Raw genomic sequence first — 24476 nt, 5'->3', positions numbered from 1 at the left:
ACGAAACAAACAAAGGAAGTACATGGTCACAGATTTTTACCCAGTCAAGGTCCTTCTAATACTACTAGTAAGAATACTCCTTAGTTCTTGAGCAGCAGGGCAACTATACCATGCCATCCTTGGAGGGTAGAGGGCCCAAACCTGGCATACAGCCCTTGTCTTTTAGCCTTCCATTTCTTAAGGCTTATGTAGGCTCTTAATCATGGCATCATTAGGGTTAAATTTCAGATGGAAAATTGTATGAAACACATGCTGAGTACACTTGCTCTCAAGTGGTATTAAATCACCTTGTTATTTATTAGCCTCTAGAATGCTCTAATTTACATGTGGTCTCTCCTCCTAGGGGTACTTCAAGTAAATCTGAATTTGTTTATACGATTTTATGGGTACTATAAAACCACAATTGAATTTCAGGCCTTTGTAGTCATCCAGCCTTGCAAGATGCTCTCCAATTAGAAATAATTGCTGTTAATGCTGTTATGAGTGGTGGATGCCCACTACACCCAGACCTTTGTTCTACTAAATCCCCTAAGAGTCTCTTCTTTATGCTTCAGCTAAATAGACAGGCCCCTAGAAGATACGCTTTTGGAATTGTAATAGAGGAGCAATATTGTGCCTCTCTGTTAATTAACCTTGTTAACCAAGGATTTGGAACTTCAGTTGGTTAGTCAGGGGGCCTTTTGATCCTCTCAGTACACATCTCCAGTCGAGTAGGATGTCACTCTTGTGAAATAAGATGCCCTTTCTTCTTTGGCACATACCAAACAGCTTTATTATTCTCTGAGTAATGATGCAATATTCCTCTTTGATGAAATCATGTGTATAAAGTGCTGAGATTCGTGCCAGGCACAATAAATATTAGCTATCATTTTTATGATCACAAAACAAGTTTTTTTTTTAAAAAAGACTTTCTGAATGGAAAGGAAATACAGGAGCAGCATTGTCGGAAACCTACGGACAGCTCAAGATAAACCAGTCCACAGTGGACTCCAGACTCCACATCCCTATTGCTCTAAGAGCAACTTCCCCCCAAGATATTTAAACTCTTTTCTTTGGACTCTCACAGGGTGACCCAAGGTACCTCTCATCCTTTCCTGTTCCCCACACAAAAGGAAGTCAGAGACAAAGGCTGCTGCTTTTCTTGCAAGGCAGGTGCCCCGTCCAGCCTGGGAAGGAGTTCCAGGGTATGGTAATGACCACATTTCGCTTAATCTTCCTTTCATGGTGAAATCTCCAAAGCATGCATGCAGTTGGCCAGTTGATTAAACTGTAATGAAGGCAGCACTGATGAGTGCAAATGCATAAAATAGTCCACCCTATGGAAAAACATCTCAACATGAATCCCAACCTGAAATACTAAATGAAACTAACCACATGAATGTGTCTTCTGGATTAATAGGTAGCAGTTTCTCTAATTCAGTAGAATGTCCTTTTCAGAGTGAGAAGCACCCATCCTTTGACCTCTTTCAGGAAGAAAAACGCGGTCCCATTCAGAGTTTGACGTAGGGTCGCTGCCTACCAGGGATTTCAGGGAATGGACGGGCAGACTCCCTCACAGCGGCCCCTGATTGGCACTTACTCTGTGAGCATCTGGGGCATGGAGAAGCAGGCATTTGTGTGTGGCTGCTTTGGAAAGATGGACACGGGAGGCTGGCTTTTTCTACACCAGGGAGCACACAGAGGTTCAAAAAGGTTAAGGTGAAGAGCAAGGTGACAGGACATCTAGAATTGTGTGTCCTCTGGAAAGAGGGCCCTCCCGCTAAACACTCACCATGTGAGAGGGTTCTCTCTCTCTCTCACGCCTACTGCAAGCAGAGATGACAAAAATGAGCTGTTTTTATTAATCATAAATAAAAGCACTCAACAAAAAAGCAGATGGCAACATTATTTTCAAAAGTATTGGCTGAATATTCCAGTCCAGATAGAACGCGAATGGTACTTTTCGTCTCCAGATATATTCTATCAGACAAAAACCCTTCCCTTCATTGAAATAAGCGGTATGTAATGTTGGGTTTTAGATGACATCAGCCATAGAGTTGGTCTTTAGTTCTTTTTCTTTCCAACGAAGCCATCCATAAAATTGAAGGCACCCACATATTCACCTATGAGCAGTAGCAACTTGGTGGGCAGGATACTAAAGAGAAAACAAGAGAAAACTTTCTCGGTTATCATTCATAAAAGCATCCTTACAGCACAGCTGAACTGCAGTGCCACCGACCTGTCGCAGGAGAATTCACGCATGCGCACATTGCCATGCATGCCCCAGTGTCACCCTGGGCTTGCCTACAATGTGGGAGGACACCAGCCCAGGGTTTCTACCCCTCCCTTTGCTTTATTTACATCCTTCAACTGACTTCTCATGTCCATTTCCAAAGCTTCCCTACACGATGTAATGATGGGCTGGAAGCAGGGACGTCTCGTGGAGTCAGATGAGCCTGGCTTGAAACCCAGCTCTGTCATGTACGATGTCATCGCAGGCAAGTTGCTGAGCTCGGGAGCCTCAGTTTCTTCCAGTGTAAAATGAGGTCATTCATCTTTCTTTCTGGGCCTGCTGTGAGGATTGGATGCAATAGCTCCTCAGATGGCGGGCAAGTTCCAACTAAGACTGTTCATCCACCCCCACGCGCCCCTCCTGACGGAGCACTCTGACCCTGCGGATTCTGACATTCACATTGCAGAGCGAGGAGAGGGGCAGTAAACAGAGCAGGCCCAGGAAACCTGACCCCTGAGCTAAGGGGGGGATAAAGTAAAGGATCTATGCTGTCCCTCGGGGGACACCCCAAGAAACCCAGGCGGTTCCTGCCCTCCCCAGCTTCAGGTCTCTAGTAAATGTTACCTTTTCCAGGAGACCTCCCCTGAGTACCATACTGAAAACTAGACCTCAACCTGCACCCCCGATCCTACCACTCTGGAATTTCCTTTCCCTGCTTCCTATTTCTTTGTAGCACTTATGACCTCCTAGCATATCTTCTCTTTTACTTTATTATTTTTTGTTTATTCCCTGATCCCTACCCCTTAGGACAGTGATGGCGAACCTTTTGAGCTCAGCGTGTCAGCATTTTGTAAAACCCTAACTTAACTCTGGTGCCGTGTCACATATAGAAATTTTTTGATATCTGCAACCATAGTAAAACAGAGACTTATATTTTTGATATTTATTTTATATATTTAAATACCCTTTAACAAAGAAAAATCAACCAAAAAAATGAGTTCGCGTGTCACCTCTGACATGCGTGTCATAGGTTCGCCATCACTGGTCTAGGAAGATAATTTTCACAAGGGCAAGGACTCTTGTCTCTCTTATCCTTTGCTGTAACCGCCAATCCTAGGGTCGTCAGCAATGCCTGCACACACCAGGCACCCTCTAATGCTTGTGGGATGTTGGAAGGAGTGCGTCCTGTGATCCCCTTCACTGAACTTCTTCATGCTTTCAAAGCCTTCTCAGGAATTATGCAGACCCCCCCTCAATCTGGGGTTTATATAAGTAAATATCAACTCTATAATTATTTCAAAAATTAGAAAAATTAAATCCCATGTTCTTTACAGTTGGCATTAACCTCTGTTAGGCAAGTGGAGGCACAGTCCTGTGAACACGCACGCTGCCCAATAAAATCATTACATTCACTCATTCACAAGCTGTAACAAGCACTGATTTCTACACTGTAAATGAGGAAATTGGACCTGGAGAATAAAGGTCATGTTCAGAGTCACAGGCTTAGTACACAGCAGGATTATAACTCCAGATTTCAATCTCCTTGCCATAGACCCTCTTGCCCCACCCCACACCTTAGCAGTTATATCAGTCACCACTCCTGTGCTAGGTGAAGCCTGAGGAAATGAAGGCATGGAAGAATGATTTTTGGTTAATTGTAGATACAATTAGCTACAGAGAAAAGACTTTTGCTTATGCAGGAAGGGCACCTCTTTTTTTTTTTTTGGTCTTTTTTTTTTTTTTTTGTCAAACTCTCCCCTGGAGCTGAAAACACACAAGAGTGAGCAGAAACCAACTGGCGTCTGATCTCCAGGAACTGACGGCTCAGTGGGGAGGCAGCCGATAATCCAAGGATCTCACAAATCAGTGTGCCATGCAGCGGTGAGATGCCTGAGGAGGCCAGGCTCAGATGCTAGAAGAGTATGCATTGAAGCTGTTTGGGATATTCTGGAAGGCCAGGGAAGGAATGTTTCATCTAAGAGGGGGCACAGTATGTGCAAATGCCCTGCACTGTTTCCAATACCGGGACTCTGCAGGTGAGGCTTCTCCTGGCAGGATTTGGGGAAAGTTGTGATCGGTACATTAGAGAAGTCATAGAAGCTGACTGATGTTGTTACCTTTTTAAAAACATCAGGACGTATATGAACTTTGGTATATACAAGTACACTTTTTCTTGCAGGATAGCGTCTACTATCTTTCTGACTACATACTCTGGTTCCAGAATCGGTAACAGAGAAGGACAGCTAGGGAGTGAAAAAGAAAAAGACAAAAACAAAAACAACCAAAATTAACAAATTAATAAAAACAGTTCTTGCACATGAAGCATAAAAAGACTGTAAGACATTATCATTTATTTGCTTCGTTCCCTCCCAGATTTTATCTACTTCTATACTTACTCCCTGATTATCAACATGGTAATAACTGGAATTTGAAATGGAAAATGATGATTCTAATGAATACACTGATGTATAATATGCATATAAGTAAAACCATATTAAATAAATGATCTATTAGTATAAAGCAAGTCTTTGAAAAACGAATTTCCTGTCATCTCCATGAGATGCAGAATGGGGAATTTGTGTCCCTTTAAGTGATTTTCAGTCCTCCTGTGGAATCAGGGATGAGGGGAGGAGGGAGCTGGGTGGCAGAAAAGGAATGTGATTGAGTGCTGGGGAGACAAGTGAGCAGATCCAGGCTACAGGGTGGCTGCGAGTGAGACACGGCTTTGATAAACCATTCACATTAAACCCAACATCTTAAATATAAGCACTGCTGAGTAAAAAATAAATTCTGAGACCATTCATAAATCATGCTGAATCCGAGAGAAATACATTTTTAAACAACTTTAAAAAAACAGTTAGAAAAGCCCAGCCGAGTGGCTCAGTTGGTTGAGTGTTGCCCTGTGCACCGAAAAGTTGCCAGTTTGATTCCTTCTCTAAGTATGTCCTGAGGTGAGGCTTTAAAAAAGTAAAAATAAAAATAAATAAATAGGGGACCCTTTCCCTCTCCCTACGTGGGAGTCTGTACTTGTTCTTCAATAAATCTCCATCTTTGCTATACTAAATAAATAAATAAATAAATAAATAAATAAATAAACAAACAAACAGATAGAAAAAATAAAAGAGGCGATTATTTTTTAAAATGCAGTTTCTTTGATCTTACAGGATATACTTACCCAGTAGTACAACCTTCAAACATTCCAGTGTTTATAAAAAATGGGCACACAATAGTGGTTTTGATCCCCTTTATTTTCTGGGCAAATAGTTCGAAAAAAATAGATTCAGCAAATCCATAGGCTGAAAATTTACTTGCACAGTAATCTGAAAAAGACAAACAACGCTGATGTACCTTCTGAAGTTTTAAAAATGGCATTACATTAAGTCTCCTCATAACACTAGCCAACAGAAAATCAGACAACGATTTCAGAGTTCTTGTTTCGTGTGTTGTCCATTCCGACTGGAAGAAGTGCAGACTGAGTGGGGAGGTACATGGTCACACAAAGTTCAGTTGATAAAGACCGAGTGGATGCTGGAGAGCCTCCTACAGTCACACTCCTAGCCTTTACTTCCACGTTATAAATGGTCAGACATGTGCTAGCTGTTATATGGGGCACATGGCATGTGCATCTAGGCCCAAAGAATTTCAACCCAATTGGGGCAGGAAGGCACATAAAAGAGGAAATATAGTAAGCAATGCAGTAGGCTAGACAAGAGAAGGCAGCCTGGGTCATGATACTCGGATCAAAGTTTCTTCCAACTCTAATTCTTTCTCCCACTTTCAGAAGGAAAACAAAGGACTCGGTAGCTTGTCCATTTTGAGCTTGCTGTCTTCAATCACTCTCACTTCAAGTAAACACCTGGGTTTTCAATCTGCTGCATGGAAAAGTTTGGAGTAGAAAAGGCGTGGAGATGAGCTCCTCCTTCCCTTTGCCTCACACAGTCAAACAAGGTAAACGTACTTGCTCTGTTCAGAAGCGGCTACCACAACTGGCAAAAGCCAGGAAATGAGTGCCAGGCGTGGGGATGTCAGGCCCGCTGCAGCTCAAGAAGGCAGGTAAGACCATAGAAGGAGGGAGGGGAGAGGAGTCCTGACCCGCTTTTGGGATCATCTGAGTCATTTGGTCCAAATGCAGCTCACTGAGTCCCTCAACCCTCGAGACAAATAACACCCTTGGTGATTCTGATGCTGGGGAGCCAAGACCCCCACGGTGGGATTTACAAAAGGCTTACGCTTGTTTCTAAGGCCAGCTGGGGATGGAAGAATCCTTCTGAAGATAGAGAGATACGGCGTCAGAAAAAAGATGAACAGAAGCTGTAAATATACCTGCATTATTTCAGAGTTTCATCATTGATCAGACATATACGAGAGAGGTAATGCTAACGTGATGATTTCTGAGAATGACAGAGTACAGGGAGATGTGCACAGACTGAAAATATTTTGGGTGACTGGTGGTTCTGGAAAACCGCTTCACCTAATTGAGATGAGCTGGGCCTAGACTGGTACTGTGAATCTTGGATTAGGCTCAGCTCCAAAGCCTCAGGAAGTGCCTCACGGGAAGGTTGGCCAAAGTTATCCGAGTATCGCAGCTAGGGCTTCTGATGCCCGAGTCTCAGGGATCTGCGTCAGTACATGGCATGTTGCTCCTGGGGACGCCCTGGTAGGGAAGGATGAGACTTCTGCTCCTCCGGGAGCCCCCTCCTGAGTTGGGCTGCCTTCACTGAAGATCTTGGTCTATCTCTTTGCCCCCTCCCCACTGCTAATGACAAGTCAGCTGCAAAGGAGAGGGAAGTGGCAACCACTTCCTTTAAGTCTTCCAATCAGTGGAAAAGCAAAGAGGTGAAGTTTAGGTTTCTTGGGGTAGAGAAATTATCTCCAAACTGACAGCAGGGGGAGACTTCAGAAGGCAGAGTGGTCGTTTTTTTACCAACCTGAAAACAGTACCAGATGAATCTTGGGGATGGTGACTATGCTAATCACTTATGTAAAAACAGTCATCAGTAAGGTGTCTCCTCTCTCTCTCTCTCTCTCTCTCTCTCTCTCTCTCTCTCTCATTTTTAAACCCAGGGGACTATGTAAAACGTAATGATTCCAAAGTGCATACTTCAACTTCCGGTAGGTATATCTGATGGGCAGTTTTGATGCATTATGTAGTTCTCAACCACTTCCCTTATTAAATATACTTCTTAATTTTTTATCTTTATTATTGGTGCATCAGGTCAATGCTGATTACTCAGAGCTATTATGTAAGTTAGAGCTAGGGAAAATGTGCAAATGTGAAATATTACACTTTTCTTACCTGCCAGCCCATTTATTCCAAATAATCCAGCTGAACTTGAAATGCAAACCAAGTGTCCATGCGCATTAGCGATCATAGCAGGTAGAAAGGCTTTATAAGTCTAAGATGAGCAAAGTAAAACTTTTAATATTTTATACCACATTTTACTCTTTTTCAGATGTTTATATGATCATTGTGATTAAAAAATTTTTTTTAAGCTCATAAAAATACCTGAAGGCACTGCAATATAAAAACTTAAGTATCTGGAAAGTAACCATCTTAACTTGTTTCACCTATGAAATCAATATTTTCCTCATGGCATACCAATATTATTACAAATAATTTACTCAAACTTACATTTTGCTCATATTTGATTTTTCAAAACACAATATTAAGACAATAATTGAAGCAATACAGGAGAATCTTAGTTATGGCAGCCACAATCCAGAAAGGAAAAGATATCATTATTTAGATTATAATCAAGAATAAGATTATTTAGATTTATATTGCTCTTTTTCTCCTGGGATCATATTTGAATTTCAAATTTTTTTTGAACAGAGTTTACAGGACATGCTGCTGTTGGCTTCAGTGTAAAGATATCACTTTGTTTTACATTTATCTCTACTTCTTTGAATAATAGTTTCTTAATTTTGTTCCATGTCATAAAAGAGAATATCTGTTAGAACGAGGGGACGGATACTGTGTTTGAGGACCACAGAACACCTTCACCTTTGATATGGGATTTGGAGAAAGAAGATAAAGGAAAGAGCAATGAGCTTTGGAAGAAGATGTATTCTGCAACAGAGGAATAATTAACCTATACGAATAACTGCATTTTATTTCGTAAATTTACATTTCTTTTTTTTGGCTTAAAACAACACAAATTTATTCTTACAATTCTTTAGGACAAGAGTAAAAAAAGGGTTTCACTGGGCCGAAATCAATGTGTTATCAGGACCACATTTTCTCCAGAGGCTTTAGAAAAAAATCTGTTCCTTTTCCTTTTCCAGCTTCTAGAGATCATCTACCTCCCCTGGCTCGTAGCACCTTCCTACCAGCAGCCCCAACACCCTGAACTCTGTTTCTGTCGCCAAATTGCTTTCTCTTTTCCATAAATTTATATTTCATATTTGTTTCCTACTATAAATAAATATGAGAAAAACAATCTCTTGTAAAAGTCAACCAACCTCTGTTTGTCTGCATCATAATGAGTTTCAGAGAGAACCTAACACTTACAGAGAGGAGGAAAATCAAAACAAGCAGCATAATAAAAACCGTGGCGTCCGCTCTGAGTCAGTTCTCCCTGGCAACACTCCCCTTGGGAGTCCTGTCACCATACGCTCTCTGACCCTCTAGCAAGTAAGTGCCCACTCTGTGCAAGTACTCAAAGAACGTACCTGGACTTGCTCAGAAAAAGCGTACAGAGAGGGCGTGAGGGGAGGTCAGGGCCAGCAGGGGAACATCAGTATTTCAGAAACACGTGGAAGAGAAAGTGGAAGAGAAAGAAGAGAAAGAGGAGACCATGAAAGAGACCAGGAAAGCGAGAGGTGGGGAAAGAACATGAAAGCCCCGGAGTGGAGATTTTCAGGGACACTGCCTTTGTCTTCCTTCTGATGGGATATCACAACTTCATTCTAATGCAGCCGAGGGGCATTTGGGACAAGACAACACAAGTCACTTGCAGTAGTTCCTGAAGGAGCATGGTGGCCACTGAGTTCTGAATCTTTCCATCTTTCTCCTGAAAACTAAAGAGAACCCCAAGAGTACCACCATGGCATTTTTGGTGAAACTAGGAGACAGAAAACCTACAGTCTCTGAAAGCTGTGCAAGGAGAGTTGAGTGGAAAGTCCACGTGGAGAGGTGTGAGGAGAATGGAGGGGATCTCAGAAATCTCCAGCAAATAATCACTCTCAGAAGCAGAGCTGGACAAGGGAAGGATGAGCTATGAGTGGGGGGGGCGGGAACAAAATGGGCTCACGTGCTGGGAGAGGCAGAACGAGGGACCGTGCCTGGCATGGGGCGGCCTGATATGTTTGGTCTCAGCTACAGCCAGGAAAACACAGTGTCTGAAAGTGGGCACATGGCTGTGCCCCTTGATGTCCACAGCACGCAGTCACCAGGGTTATTGGTAGGAACCTTTCTTTCCCTGGGTAGGTACTGAGTCAGGAGGCCGAATGTTTTGGTTTGCTCAGAACAGACCTGGTTAATGTTGCTTATTAAGAATGCCCTCTCGCTTTTTTCAAAAGAGTTGCAGCTTAGGCAAATGATAAGGTCACCCTGGCCAAGTCTAAGTGCTGTCACTTGCGGTGTAGCCTTGAGTAAGTCTTTTAACTTTTGTGATTCCTTATCTCAAGGAGCTGTTTTAAGGCTCATGCCTGAGGTGCCTAGGGCAGTGAATAAATGACAGTAGTACCACAAGGACAGTGTGTCTTTGTAGGATTCCCTGGAGAGTTCTGGGAGTGTGGGTTGAGTTGGATTGGGAGAAGATGACTGGGTAGACCAGGATAAGCTAAAATTGAGAAGACTGTGCTTTATTTAGAGGCTAATCTTTGTTATGAGAAGAAAAAATTATTACCCATAAATGTGCTTTGAAATTCACATCAAAAGCCTTTTCCATAAGGTCATCCGGGCAGTCGAGGAACCTTTTGCCTGTTACGATGCCAGCATTGTTGATTAGGATGGAAATGTCACCAACTTCTTTTTTAACCTGAATTGAGTAACAAGAGCAGCACCATCAACGTAGTAATTTCTTATATGATCTAGGTTTAATCCCCGCGCCCCAACTTAAACCTTGTTAAGAGACTGAGCTTATGCAGTCTGGAAACAAAGCATGTTTTATTTCCTTTGCTGAGTGTACAGTGCATTAGCGATCCAAGTCTGATGCTTTTCTTTTTATTTCTTCTTCTCCTTATGATAATTCCAACAATGCAATGCTGCTTTCCTTCTACATTTAGAGCTATTCTTATATTTGGTGAGTAGTAACTTTGTTCTATGCTCTAAGAAGCATATAATTTTAATCAATGTGTTGGGAGGTACGCCCTTATTGCCATCTCTCTATATAAAGGCTAATATGCAAAGTGTCCCCTCGGGAGTTCGACCGACTGGCAGTTTAATCACTCGCTATGACGTGCACTGATCACCAGGGGGTGGCATGGAATAAAGGAAGGTCCTGGCTGGCAGCTGGCAGCCAGCAGCTGGGAAGGGAGGCCCCGGCTGGCAGGACCATAGCTGTACACGAATTTCATGCACTGGGCCTCTATTCCTATATAATAAAAGCCTAATATGCTAAGTGTCCGGTCAATATGTCATCCGTTCAACCAATCAAAGCATAATATGCTAATGATATGCTAAGGCTGCTCAACCTTAGCATGCTATGATATGCACTGACCACCAGGGGGCAGACGTTCTGACCCGTAGGTTAGCTTGCTGCTGGGGTCTGGCCCATCAGGACTGAGCGAGACACTCTGGACATGCCCTGGAGCCCTCCTGCTACCCCACCTCCTGTATCCCTCCCCAGCCCCGATTGATCATGAACTGATGGGGTCACTTGGCCTGGCCTGCGCCCTCTCGCAATCCAGAGCCCCTTGGGGGATGTTGGAGAGCCAGTTTTGGCCTGATCCCACAGGCCAGGCCGAGGGTCCCCACTGGTTCATGAATTCATGCACCGGACCTCTGGAGTCATATAAATCAAGACCTAGCAGACACAAAGATGGGGTGGCATAGGGAGTGAATGGAGGAAGTATGATATTCAGTATATCCATGCTTTCAACACACATCATGGTTCAGAACCTGTCTATGCTGTTTTTATCAGCTGGCTGGCTTTCTTCTCCCTCCCCCAAACTTTAGGCATAAGATCTGTGAAGGGAGGAACAAGTAGGCCACATTTGCTACAATGACACTGGGCCTACAGTAACTTGAGTGGTCATCCTGGGATGAGAGTAAGTTTGTGTTGTTTTATAAGGGGCTCAGGGGTAACATCTAAGGGAAAACACAGCAGATCCTAATTTTATACTTAGTTTTCTTTCTTTCTTTCTTTTTCTTTCTTTCTTTCTTTCTTTCTTTCTTTCTTTCTTTCTTTCTTTCTTTCTTTCTTTCTTTCTTTCTTTCTTTCTCTCTCTCTCCTTCCTTCCTTCCTTCCTTCCTTCCTTCCTTCCTTCCTTCCTTCCTTCCTTCCTTCCTTCCTTCCTTCCTTCCTTCTTTTTTTTTTTTCCGGCATTCATTATTCTTCTTTGTTGTAAGAATGTGGCAATAATCTCTTCAGCCCCAGGAAGACTTGCACATAAGCTGTGCCCACCTTTTGAATAGCCACACTATGACAATAAGAACCCACAGGAAGGCTGTGCGTGTCAGTGTCTAACTCCACACTGCCCAGGATGGCTGATTTGACTTTCCCACCACTATAAGTCATAGTGGGCAATAGGTTAAAGTCAACTTCTACCAGTGACCACGTGGTTTAAAAGATGAAGCAATCCTGAAGTTTGACCTTGGACATCTGGAATCAGTAATAAACCTTACAAAAAATTCACTGATACTACAAATACAAACACACCTCATTTTTACAAATAAGGCAAGACCCTTCATCAGCAAAAAGATTACAACTCACTTTATTGAGTGGTCTGCAACTGAACCCTCAATGTCTCAGCAGTATGCCTGTAATGAGGTGGGTTTTTTTTTCTCTGTTGAACCAATGCAGTCAATTAGAGGTATGCCAAGCAAAATCGATTATGAGTTGGCTTGTCTAAGGCATCACAGTTATTAAATATATAGTTAGGATACTTCCACATGCCACATTAAGGATAAGTGACAACTACATAGCTCCAGGCTGGTCTTGTGTTTACTGTTCCAAATGACCTCTCACCCAGGATGCCAGGTATCAAGGCCGGACTTTCAGTGCCAACTATGCTCTAGGGACACAAGCTTTCAAGGTGATTGGGGTCTCAGAGGAGATAAAACACTGTCAAACTGCTCTGACAATTTTCACCTGGATCACTCCTCTATGGCATACTTTGTAAAATTTCTCTGGTAGCTTCCCTCTATCCAGAATAAGAAGTGGAAGTGCTTGATTTATAAGGTGGAAAGTAGTTTGCTTCTCCTGAATGCAAAAGAGCATATACTTAATTGTCTGCAAGACCCAGAAGTAAGAAAAGTTGAATAATAGGCTAGTAAATGCACCATGTTTGACCATTTCTGAAGCTGAGCATTTTGGGCAGAACTAAATTATGGATATGGAGCAGTGGGAACTAATTATTTATGGAGCACCTCATATTAGCTTGTTCCACATCTGAAGATGTTGTGTTTGAACACAAGCCAGTTATTGCTTAAGACTTGCCAGGGAAGTTATTTGTCATCAGTGTAAGCCAACCTGCCAGGTGACTGGTGCTTCAAGGACAAAGGGCTGAATTTGTGAGGTCAGCTCTGAAAAAGACACATCTGCTCTTTGCAGGGTAGTCCCAGCATGAGCCCTGCTAGCTTGTTAAGTTTGGGTCTCCAGACTCTTCTGGGCAGCCTGTGATTGGCAATGGTAGAACAGATGTGTAAAATGTAAAGACAAACTCAAACGAAAGTTACAAACTCACCCAATGGCCAGTGACCTGCAAACCTTTCTACTAGTTTTGAGCAGAGAAGCTGTGCAAAACCTTTCCAATGTAGTTGCTGTGCAAGAACTTTCCAATGTGGTTGCTGTGCAAGAGCTTTCCAATGTGGTTGCTTGCTTGTCACAAGCTGGTCTAGTTCCTCCCTTCTCACTAAATGAGAGAACCCTGGGAGTCACAAAAGAAGTGGCCCTGGAGAGTGATGTGTAGAATACTCGTGCCAACATGAAAACAGATTAATCCTTAATAAGGAAAGGAGACAGTCAGCAAACAAGTTAGTTCCTCTACAAACTAAGAAAACCCTACCATTGGCATATTGGAGCTTTGGTTTCCTGAAAGTGTCCTAAATATGTGCATCTCTGTCATCGCTAAAGGAACAACTGAGGTTAACAGTCTTTAGGATGAATAAAATATTCTAATTTTTTCATGGTAACTTCGGAGAAATATACATGCAAATCAAAGGCATTCTGGTGGAGCGGAAATAGCTGGATTTAAAATTAGACTAAATGTGGGTTTACACCTGGCTTAGTCATGCAGTAGCTCTGGAACCCTGAGCACGTTAATATATCTGTGCCTCAGTTTCTTCATCCTCAAAGATGGTGCTATCACCTATCTTATATTGTGATAAGGGCCAGCACAGTCAGTATAGAGTGGTGGTCAGAGTACCTACTCAGGAGTCAACAGGCTCATGTCCCAGCTGCCGCTTTGCTACTTATTATCTTTTTCTTAGGTAAGCTATTTACCTCTCCTAAGTCTTGGTTTTCTCATTTGTGAACTGGAGGTACTAATATGCCTTACTTTATAGGATTATAATATATAATACATACAGGGTGCTTAACATGGTGTATTGCAAAAATTCTAATTCCCACTCCCCCAAAATTTTTAAATTAAAGGAATGTTGGAGATAGGCAAATTGGCACTGAGAAAAGCAAATAGAGAAAGAAACTGATGTATTTCCAAGTATTTACATAGAGTTCTTACTACCCATAGCAAAGAGTAAGCACCCAAAATTTACCTGATCGGCCACTCGATATACCTCTTCCTTTCTACTGCAGTCACAGGTATAGGCATAGGCTCTTGTGGCTCCGGCGTCCCGAGCCATGTTGCATGTCTCCTCATTCCCCTCCTTGTTGATATCCCAGAGAACAAGCACAGCTCCAAGGCGGGCAAATTTAAGGGCTAAGAGCCTTCCGAGTCCACTCCCAGCACCTGTTATAAGTACGATTTCACCAGCAACGTTCTTCCGTGGCTTTGGGATTAAGGTAAAAATCATAGTCTCCAGAAGACTAAATACTGATTTTCCTAAGAAAACGAATACTTTCTTTGCTGACTTCACGTTGGGAGCCATATTCTGACTGACACCTATGAAGACAGACAGACATACTCATATAAAGACCTAGGCGTCTACTCCCTCTGAGTTTGCTTGTTACATGGAGCTCATATTTCCTGAAATAGTGAAAGAAATTGAGAAGCGTGATTTAAACATCTCTCCTGGTAGCAGAATCTGAACTTAAAAAAAGGGGGGGGCCCACCGGGACCGGATCTTGGCCAGCACCAAGCTCAAGCTCAACACACATCTGCATGCCCACTCAGCTTTGTTCATGAACAAATGTTCATTAACCAGGAACTGTAACTACACCCAAATTTAACCCAAAGAAGACGTTCATTATTTCTCAGAGTGAACTTTTTCTCCTAATAATCATGAGCCCTGTGGGCCGATTTATGTTCAAAGTCTTGACCATATCAAGCTTATGACATAACTGCTACATCTTTGCTTTTATTGCTGTCTCCTTTTAGATTCATGTTTTCTCATTTGCATTGTTGTTCTTAAATTACGTGTCACTATTTAAAATATGAGATTCAAGAGAAAAATGTAGGAGAAACCAAGATGGGGGCATAGGTAAACACTGAAAATTGCTGCCTCCCACAACAACTTCAAAAATACAATGAAAAGACAAAACGGACATCATCCAGAACTACAGGAAGGCTGGATGAGTGGAAATTCTACAACTAGAAGAAAAGAGAAAAGCACACTGAGACTCAGAGGAGCTGCGGATGTAAAGTGCAGAGGTACGGAGGCTTGAGCGCGCGGAAAGGGGTTGGTACCTGAGGACGCAGCTTTCTTTTTGAATCAGGAGGGAGTCACAAGCTCCCGACTGCTCTGAACTCCAGTTCCGGGAAGTCTCTGGGGACCCAGGACTCATACTGGGAGAAACTGGACTATCTGGCAGTAGGCAGAACTCGGAACTAGAGGGCGGCTTTCCCTCAGAGGTGCTTGCAGCAATTACCAGGACACTGAGACACACGGCCCCTTAGGGCAGGGCTGAGGATCAGCCATAGCTGCTTGCTCTGCCCTGTTGATTCCCTGAGACCCCGCCCCACCCAGGCTGTGGCAGAGGCTTTTGCATATGAATGCCCTGGCCCTTTGCAATCTGAAAATTACCTAACAAATTGCAGCTGGCTAGACAGACCCAGAACTTCCAAGAGAAGGCCCAAAACCCCACAGCGGCTTGCATTGCTTCACAGCTGGGCCTCATCTGGGCATCTCCAAACCCCCCCAAAAAGAAGGGGAATCTGCAGATCTCTTCGTAGCTCCTGCTGGGTAGCCTCAGGCAGAGGCTAAATTAGCACCTCCTTAGATCCAAGAGCCAGTGTACCCAGTGGTCAGAGTGGGACCATCCAGATTACAACTCCTCAGATCCATAAGGGTCACACTCAGGGGGCAGACTCAGTGAGCACCAAAGCCCCACTGAAGCAAGTCTTGCCCCAGAAAGGTGTCCTCAGCACAGAAGTTCTCCCACTGCAGACACAGCTGATTCTCACTGCCAATTGGCCTGGAGGTCAATTCCTCCCAGCGATACCTACAACAATCAAGGCTTAACTACAAGACTGTGCACAAAGCCCACAAGGGGGTGCACCAAGAGTGTCCTCCTCAGGTAATTGGGGAGACTGAGCCACTGGGCCCTATAGGACATCTAGCACAGAAAGCCACTCTATCAACACAGGGAAGCAGCCAAAATGCGGAGACAAAGAAACAGGACACAAATGACAGAAATGGAGGAAAGCAAACTATTGGATATAGAGTTCAAAACCACACTTTTAAGGTTTTTCAAGAACTTTCTAGAAACCGCTGACAAATTTAGTAAGACCCTCAAAAAGACGGGTGAATCTGCCGATAAATGTAGTGAGATCCTCAAGAAATCTAGTGAGACCATCGAGGGTATGAAAAAGGACCAACTAGATATTAAGCATACACCGACTGAAATAAAGGATATTATGCAGAGTTCCAACAGAAGACTAGAGGATCGCAAGAATCAAGTCAAAGATTTGAAATACAAAGAAGCAAAAAACACCCAACTGGAAAAGCAAAACGAAAAAAGAATCCAAAAATACGAAGATAGTGTAAGGAGCCTCTGGGACAGCTTCAAGCGTACCAACATCCGAATTATAGGGGTGCCAGAAGATGAGAGAAAGCAAGATATTGAAAACCTATTTGAAGAAATAATGACAGAAAACTTCCCCTACCTGGTGAAAGAAATAGACTTACAAGTCCAGGAAGCGCAGAGAACCCCAAACAAAAGGAATCCAAAGAGGACCACGCCAAGACACATCATAATTAAAATGCCAAGAGCAAAAGACAAAGAGAGAATCTTAAAAGCAGCAAGAGAAAGACAGTCAGTTACCTACAAGGGAGTACCCATACGACTCTCAGCTGATTTCTCAACAGAAACTTTGCAGGCCAGAAGGGAGTGGCAAGAAATATTCAAAGTGATGAATGCCAAGAACCTACAACCAAGATTACTTTATCCAGCAAAGCTATCATTCAGAATTGAAGGTCAGATAAAGAGCTTCACAGATAAGGAAAAGCTAAAGGAGTTCATCACCACCAAACCAGTATTATATGAAATGCTGAAAGGTATCCTTTAAGAAGAGGAAGAAGAAGAAAAAGGTAAAGATACAAATTATGAACAACAAATATGCATCTATCAACAAGTGAATCTAAAAATCAAGTGAACAAATAATCTGATGAACAGAATAAACTGGTGATTATAATAGGATCAGGGGCATAGAAAGGGAGTGGACTAACTAGTGGACTAACTATTCTTGGGGGGGTAAGGGGAGGGGATGTGGGAAGAGACTGGACAAAAATTGTGCACCTATGGATGAAGACAGTGGGCGGGGGGGGGGTGAGGGCAGAGGGCGGGTGGGAACTGGGTGGAGGGGAGCTATGGGGGAGAAAAGAGAAACAACTGTAATAATCTGAACAATAAAGATTTAATTATTTAAAAAATAAATACATAAATAAAAGGTGTGATTTTGAGCAAGCCAAAAAAAAAAAAAAAAAAAAAGAGAGAGAGAAATGTAAAACCCTATTTGCATAATGTATTTTAAGAAGACTAATTAGACCTTCTAAACCAGTGGTTCTCAACCTTCTGGCCCTTGAAATACAGTTCCTCATGTTGTGACCCAACCATAAAATTATTTTCGTTGCTACTTCATAACTGTAATGTTGCTACTGTTATGAATCATAATGTAAATATTTGATATACAGGATGGTCTTAGGCGACCCCTGTGAAAGGGTCGTTCAACCGCCAAAGGGGTTGCTACTCACAGGTTGAGAACCTCTGTTCTAAACCTTTTCTGATGAATTCACCATCAGCTCTGGGCCTCTGCACCCTATCATTTACCACTCAGACCTAATGGTTGTAGGACATCAGTGAGAGACAGGTCTGGATTCCAGTCCTGTCCTACCCCTGCCTGGCTGTGAAACCTGGGGCAGACTCCATAGCCTCTCTGGTCGAGGTCTCCTCATCTCTACTTACTGGTCCTATGGCATAGAGTAGTTTTGCAGATGGGAAAAAAAAATGTATGTCACGTGCTTGACCCATTCTGGCTCACAGTGCTTTACAAATGTTATGTTTTTCAGATTCATGGTGCTGCTCGCCAACAAGGTGAAAGAATACCAAATCTCCTCCCGACAAGCGCATACGGGGCTCCACACTTACATCCCGTTATCAGTTACTTGCACTTCAGTGGAATGAGTTTATAACATGCTTTAATAACAACCCACTGAAGAAAAGAGAAAGGTCTGATTTCCTCCAGGATGAGAAGATGTGTTTAGCAGGGGGCGTGCTGTGGTGGGGGTGGGAGGTTGCCCTGAGTGGGGAGCTACAGAGAATAGACAGAGGAGGGCAGACAATGTCCATGAAAGAACAGCAGGTCCTCACTTTGCAGTCTGGTTGAGGATAAACTAGTTACTATTAATGAGTATGAGTGGATAGAGTCAATTATGGATCGTGGTTGCACCCTTCAGAAATTATTGTGACCAAAACTGTTGTTTCTTGTGACTGAGGATCAGAAATAACGTGTATGTGGTTTATCCAAGGTCCCTGTGCTAGCTAATGCAGGGCCAGATGTTCATTTATTATGTTTGTTGAGCATTGATGCTGGGCACTGGGGCTGAGGGGATGGGCAGCCTCCCGTATTCTGGCCTGGTGAGCTAAGGATCTAGTTGAAGAGATAGACATTAAATGAATAAATATAGGGTGTCCCAAAATCCACGCAAGATTTGCAATTGAATTGAATTGCAAATCTTGCGTGGATTTTGGGACACCCTATACATCAGTGATGGCGAACCTTTTGAGCTCGGCGTGTCAGCATTTTGAAAAACCCTAACTTAACTCTGGTGCCGTGTCACATATAGAAATTTTTTGATATTTGCAACCATAGTAAAACAAAGATTTATATTTTTGGTATTTATTTTATATATTTAAATGCCCTTTAACAAAGAAAAATCAACCAAAAAAATGAGTTCACGTGTCACCTCTGACAGGCGTGTCATAGGTTCACCATGACTGCTATACATCATCACAATCCATCTGTCTCTCTATATAAAAGCCTAAGCAACCAAATGACCATGTGACCAGTCACTATGATTTGCACTGACTACCAGGGGGCAGAAGCTCAATGCAGTGAGAGCACCGCTCAGCTGACTGACAGGTGCCAGATGCTGGGCTCACAGATGGCTCCTCCTGGGCCACCTACTGCTTGGTGTACTCTTACGTCCCTCAGGGGATGTAGGGCTGCCAGTTTCGGCCCTATCCCTGGGGTTTGGGGGAAACCAGCAGTCTAAACCGGCCGTCCAATATCCCCCGAGGGGTCCCGAATTGCTAGAGGGCACAGGCCAGGCTGAGGGACCCCACCCGTGTATGAATTTGTGTACTGGGCCTCTGGTAGATTTATAAAGAAAAGTGCAGGGAGCTATAGAGAATAGAAATTAAATTGTGGTGAAGGTCAGAAGCAACAGGAGGGATTTGCCAAGAATGGACATTTGAGTGGATATCCATATGATGAATGGTGAGAGGTAGACAGATCTGGGAGTAGCTCACCCAGTAGAGGGACAGAAGAGTTTAAGCCTTAAGGTAGGTTTTAACTGTGTGACCAGGGAATAAGAATGCTGGCAGTGAGGGGCATAGATATTCTGGTTAAACAAAGAGTGGTTTCTTCTGTGGCACTCTGGGTTTCACCATCCTTGGAATGAAATGGCCTTCACACTCTCTGGCATCTTTGTTCAAATTTATTTTCACAGAATAGCTTAGATAATTACTTGGGCATCCCAGGCCCTCCAGGACTTGGAAAGAAGGTACCTGATGGGTGAACAGCGGTATTCAGACTCTTATATTAAACTAGAGGCCCAGTGCACAAAATATGTGCACTCAGGGGGTTCCCTCAGCCAGGCCTGCAACCTCTCGCAGTCCGGGAGTCCCCGAGGACAGTCAGACATCCATAGTGCTGCTGCAGAGACAGGAGAGGCTCCCACCACCACTGCTGTGCTTGCCAGCCATGAGCCCAGCTTCTGGCGCACTAACCACCAGGGAGCAGATCCTGCATTGAGCATCTGCCCCCTGGTGATCAGTGCACGTCATAGCGACCAGTTGTTCCACTGATCTGCATAATAGCCTTTTATTATATAGGACTAGGGGCCCGGTGCACGAAATTCGTGCACTGGGTGTGTGTGTGTGTGTGGGGGGGTGTCCCTCAGCCCAGCCTGCCCCCTCTCACATACTGGGAGCCCTCAGGCGTTGACCCCCATTACCCTCCAATCGCAGGATCGGCCCCTTGCCCAGGCCTGACGCCTCTGACAGAGGCGTCAGGCCTGGGCAGGGGACCCTCATTTCCCCCCATCACTGGTTCTGCCCCCAGCCCAGTCCTGATGCCTGGACCAGAGGCGTAGACCCCCATCACCCTCCGATCGCATGATCGGCCCCTTGCCCAGGCCTGACGCCTCCGCCAGAGGTGTCAGGCTTGGACAGGGGACCCCCATCTCCCCCTGATCACTGGCTCTGGCCCCCGCCCAGGCCTGAGGCCTCTGGCCCAGGAATCATGCCTGGGCAGGGGACCCCCATCTCCCTCTGATCGCTTGCTCCACCCCCCGCCCAAGCCTGACGCCTCTGACCCAGGCTTCAGGCCTGGGCAAGGGGACCATCATATCCCCCCAATCCCCGGCTCCGCCCCCCACCCAGGCCTGATGCCTCGGCCAGAGGAGTTGACCCTCATGACCCTCCGATCACCAATCACCGGATCGGCCCCTTGACCAGGCCTGAGGCCTCTGGCAGAGGTGTCAGGCCTGGGCAGGGGACCCCCAGCTGCCCGTGGTTGCAGGCTCCGCCCCTGCCCAGGCTAACACCTCTGCCAGAGGCCTCAGGCCTGGTCAAGGGGCCGATCCGGTGATTGGTGATCGGAGGGTCATGAGGGTCAACTCCTCTGACCCAGGCTTCAGGCCTGGGCAAGGGGACCATCATATCCCCCCAATCCCCGGCTCCGCCCCCCACCCAGGCCTGATGCCTCGGCCAGAGGAGTTGACCCTCATCACCCTCCGATCACCAATCACCGGATCGGCCCCTTGACCAGGCCTGAGGCCTCTGGCAGAGGTGTCAGGCCTGGGCAGGGGACACCCAGCTCCCCGCGGTTGCAGGCTCCGCCCCTGCCCAGGCCTAACACCTCTGGCTGAGGCATCCGGCTCGGGCAGCGGGGACCCGCAGTTGCAGCGGCCCCGTGATTGTGGGCTTCGCTTTAGGCCCAGGCAAGGGACCCCTAGCTCCCGGGACTGCCAGCTTTGACCATGACCAGCTCCCATCGCTGGCTCCACCCCTACTTCCTGCTATCACTGGCCAGGGCGGCAAAGGCGCCTGATTCTCTGATCATGGCTGGGGGGCAGGGCAAAGGCGGCCCCAGGGCCGCCTTTGCCCTGCCCCCCAGCTCTTAGCTCCCCCCTGGGTTTCCGATCACTGTCAGTGGCAGGAGTGGCAGGGGGCTTCTTCCTGCTTTCCCTTTTGCCTCCCTGCATTGTGCCTACATATGCAAATTAACCGCCATCTTGTTGGCAGTTAACTGCCAATCATAGTTGGCAGTTAATTTGCATATAGCCCTGATTAGCCAATGAAAAGGGTATCGTCGTACGTCAATTACCATTTTTCTCTTTTATTAGATAGGACTAGAGACCCGATGCACGAAATTTGTGCATGGGGCAGGGAGGGTTGCCTCTCCAATCTGGGACCCCTCGGGGCATGTCTGACTGCCGGGTTTGGACATCCCTCTCACAATCCTTGACTGCTGGCTCCTAACCGCTCACCTGCCTGCCTGCCTGGTTACCCCTAACTGCTCCCCCTCCCCCGCTGGCCTGGTTGCCCCCAACTGCCACCCCTGCCAGCCTGGTCCCCCATGCAGCCTGCTGTTCAGTCATTTGGTCACCCCTCACTAACCCCCCTGCCAGCCTGGTTGCACCACACAGCCTGTTTGGTCATCCATTCAGTTGCGATAGTCGCTTAGGCTTTTATATAGATAGATAGTCATGGGGTGTGTACCTGCAGACCTGCAAGGATGAGGGTCAGACTTTCTACAGTAATGTGACACCCCAGGCACCCTCCCCAGGCAGCAGCCTAGGCACTGCCAACACTCCTTTGACAAGAAAGCCAATACCAGGCCATCCATGTCCCTTTTAGGCACACCACTATGTAATTCCTAAGAAAAGCTGTAAAAATTAAATAAGTTAATGCAGGTAAACTATTAAGGAGTGTAATATAGTTATTCGGTCAATACTACCACATATGAAACCTTCTGGGGGAAAAAGAAGGTCCTCATTGCCCTCTCAGGATGCATAGGTTGGAGGTAGGATGGGACAAGAGGAGTGGGGCTAGATTTCAGGGCTGGGCAGGTTACAGGCCTTGGTAGAACAGTGATAGGCACATAATGGCAGCAAAAAAAAATAGCAGTTAGAGCTATGACTGGTGTTACTTCTAGCATGTAAATTAATGATCCTTGGATATACCAATTAAAAGATGGCTATAGTGAGTATGCTTACAAACAAAAGTAAAGCACTAAAATATAAAGTTCCATTTTAGTGTCAAGACTCTTCCTTACTTGGGAAATGACAGCATATTAAATGTAAGGCTGGCCCTGGCCGGTGTGGCTCAGTTGGTTGGGCATGGTCCTGTGCACTGAAAGAAAGGTTGCCAGTTCCATTTGGTTGAGGCACGTGCCCAGGTTGCAGGCTCGATCCCCGGTAGGGGGCGTGCAGAAGGCGGCAGGTGACTCTCTCTCTCTCTCTCTCTCTCTCTCTCTCTCTCTCTCTCTCAATCGATTAAAACATTTAAAATGAAAATTTAAATTTAATCAGGCTGAAGACTTCTTTGGTGTCTCCATCCTATGCTTCCTAGTCCAAGCTGAACTAAGCTGGTGCAATGGAAACAGGTGATTCATGCTTCACAGGCCAGGGGGCAGCAGCAAGAGGGTCCTGGGAAGGGGACGGGTGAGGGCCAGGGCGGGTTGGGGCGCTGGGGAGGGAGAGGAAGATGCTTCCAGCAGCGGAGAGCAGGGCACCTAGGCTGAATGGACCGAAGAGGGGACCAGGGAGTTACCCTGCCCTCTGCTCCGGGTTGGGGAAGGAGGCAAGCAGCTCACCCCCGCGGGGCTGGGTGCCGCCTGGCCTCCGATGCGGGGCGCTCTTTCAGACTCGCCGCGCCCTCCTCCCGACCCCCCCACCTCCACCCCCAGCACTATGCCCCAGGCGCTGCGGGCTGGCGAGCCTCGGGCGCCACTCCCCCTGGAGGTCGTGCCCCGTCCCTGGACCCGGACTTCGCCAACTCACTGGGGACACGCTGCCCTCGCTGCGCGCGGAGAAGCCTCTTCGTCCTCCTCGGGCACCGGGGCGCTGGCTGGCAGCCCCACGAGGCTCCGGGATTTATCCCGGCACCTGCTGGAGACCACGCCGGAGGGCGGGTCGGCCGCGCCCCCGCAAGGGGTGGGGCGGGCGTGGGCCCGGCTCCTTTCTTTTCTCCCCCGGCGCCCGGGAGAGAAGCTGGAAATCAGGTCGAGAAGACCAGATGCGCGCGCCGGGCGCCAGGATTTCAAACACAAGACGCACCCGCGGATGTTCAAGATTCCCAGAGCCAGGCTGCTCCGTGGATTATTAAACCTGAATTTCTGAGTTGGAAGGGCCCCACGTGTTTCCAAGCACAGCCCCGAAGCCGGGAACCCTTGAGTTAGAGAACAAAGAGGAGGCGGGTGCGGGAGGCCGTGCGGGGGAGGGAGCTAGTCCTGCCGGTGCAGCCTGCCGCGCTGGCCTCGGAGGCTGAGCCCGCCCGCCCCGTCTGACGCTTCCATCTGGGATCAAGGTTATCAGCTTCCCAGGTCCCGTGGCGGTGAGTAGTGTGGGCGTGGGAGAGCCTCGGGCGGCGGGTGCAGTGAGGGGGGGAGTGGGTGGGGCGCCAGCAGAAGACTGAGTGGAGGGCGAGGGGAAAGTTTGTTCATCAAGGTGAGGGTGAGAAAAAAGAGAAAAAGTCAACAGTGCACTCCGATCCAATCGGCATTGGCTAGTATGCATCTTTTCTGTGTACAAGGATCCAGGAAACAGCAGTGTCACATCTGCCAAGAAAAAAAGATAAAAATCACTTAACATTAGCTAATCATCTAATATAAGCAGAGCTCCCCATTGCAAGCTCGTAATAGAGGGTGGAGTTTGCTGGGTGGCATCAGGAGCAGAAATATTAAGTGATGGGGTATTGAAGGAAAAACGGGTTGTCAGGACAAGATTGCGGTTGGAATTGACCCAGGGTTGGGGAGGATGCATATAAGTGCCAAGTGGTGAAGGCTCAGAGGAGAGCAGCGTTAGGCAGCCTGTATCTGGGACAGACCTGGGTGTGTGAGGACTGCACATAGCTGTGAGAAGAAACAGGTGAGTGGTCTAAGCCTGGGAAGGGAGGTGCGGGGGAGACGCTGGAATGTCATTTCAGTATTTAGGAAGTGACTTGTATTCTGTAGGCTGTGGCGAGCCGTGGTCCGATTGGAGAGTGAATGGAGCAGGTGTGTGTGCACTGATTTCAGTGTGGGCATGCTTCTG

The 24476-nt window shown here is 46.0% G+C and overlaps 1 protein-coding gene across 3 annotated transcripts; it reads right to left on the bottom strand.

The window, feature by feature from the left end:
• Positions 1-1818: 1818 nt before the first annotated feature.
• Positions 1819-23362, bottom strand: SDR16C5 (short chain dehydrogenase/reductase family 16C member 5). 3 transcript variants are annotated; one of them, XM_059673144.1, is made up of 7 exons: positions 23235-23362; positions 14094-14440; positions 10063-10194; positions 7509-7608; positions 5388-5532; positions 4330-4455; positions 1819-2134 (listed from the first exon to the last, which is right to left on the bottom strand). In XM_059673144.1, the coding sequence occupies exons 2-7, from the start codon at positions 14424-14426 to the stop codon at positions 2044-2046; spliced, it is 927 nt and encodes a 308-aa protein (XP_059529127.1). In that variant the 5' UTR covers positions 14427-14440; positions 23235-23362; the 3' UTR covers positions 1819-2043. The 3 variants fall into 3 exon arrangements, with proteins under 3 accessions (XP_059529127.1, XP_059529128.1, XP_059529129.1); XM_059673145.1 differs by having other exon boundaries at positions 23226-23361; XM_059673146.1 differs by lacking the exon at positions 10063-10194.
• Between the last annotated feature and the right edge of the window lie 1114 nt (positions 23363-24476).

Source organism: Myotis daubentonii, chromosome 17 (genome assembly GCF_963259705.1).
Source record: "Myotis daubentonii chromosome 17, mMyoDau2.1, whole genome shotgun sequence".
Lineage (NCBI taxonomy): Eukaryota > Metazoa > Chordata > Mammalia > Chiroptera > Vespertilionidae > Myotis > Myotis daubentonii.
This window is presented reverse-complemented; position numbering and strand designations above follow the sequence as displayed.

What these genes read in the sequence shown, in the direction of transcription:
- SDR16C5 (XM_059673144.1), bottom strand. Translation starts at nt 14,426, where the DNA reads ATGGCTCCCAACGTGAAGTCAGCAAAGAAAGTATTCGTTTTCTTAGGA. An exon ending in ATTTCAAAGCACATTTATGG is followed by an intron (nt 7,609 to 10,062) that starts GTAATAATTTTT and finishes TGCTCATCTTAG; the next exon opens with ACTTATAAAGCCTTTCTACC. An exon ending in GTCCTGATGTTTTTAAAAAG is followed by an intron (nt 2,135 to 4,329) that starts GTAACAACATCA and finishes TTTTCTCTTTAG; the next exon opens with TATCCTGCCCACCAAGTTGC.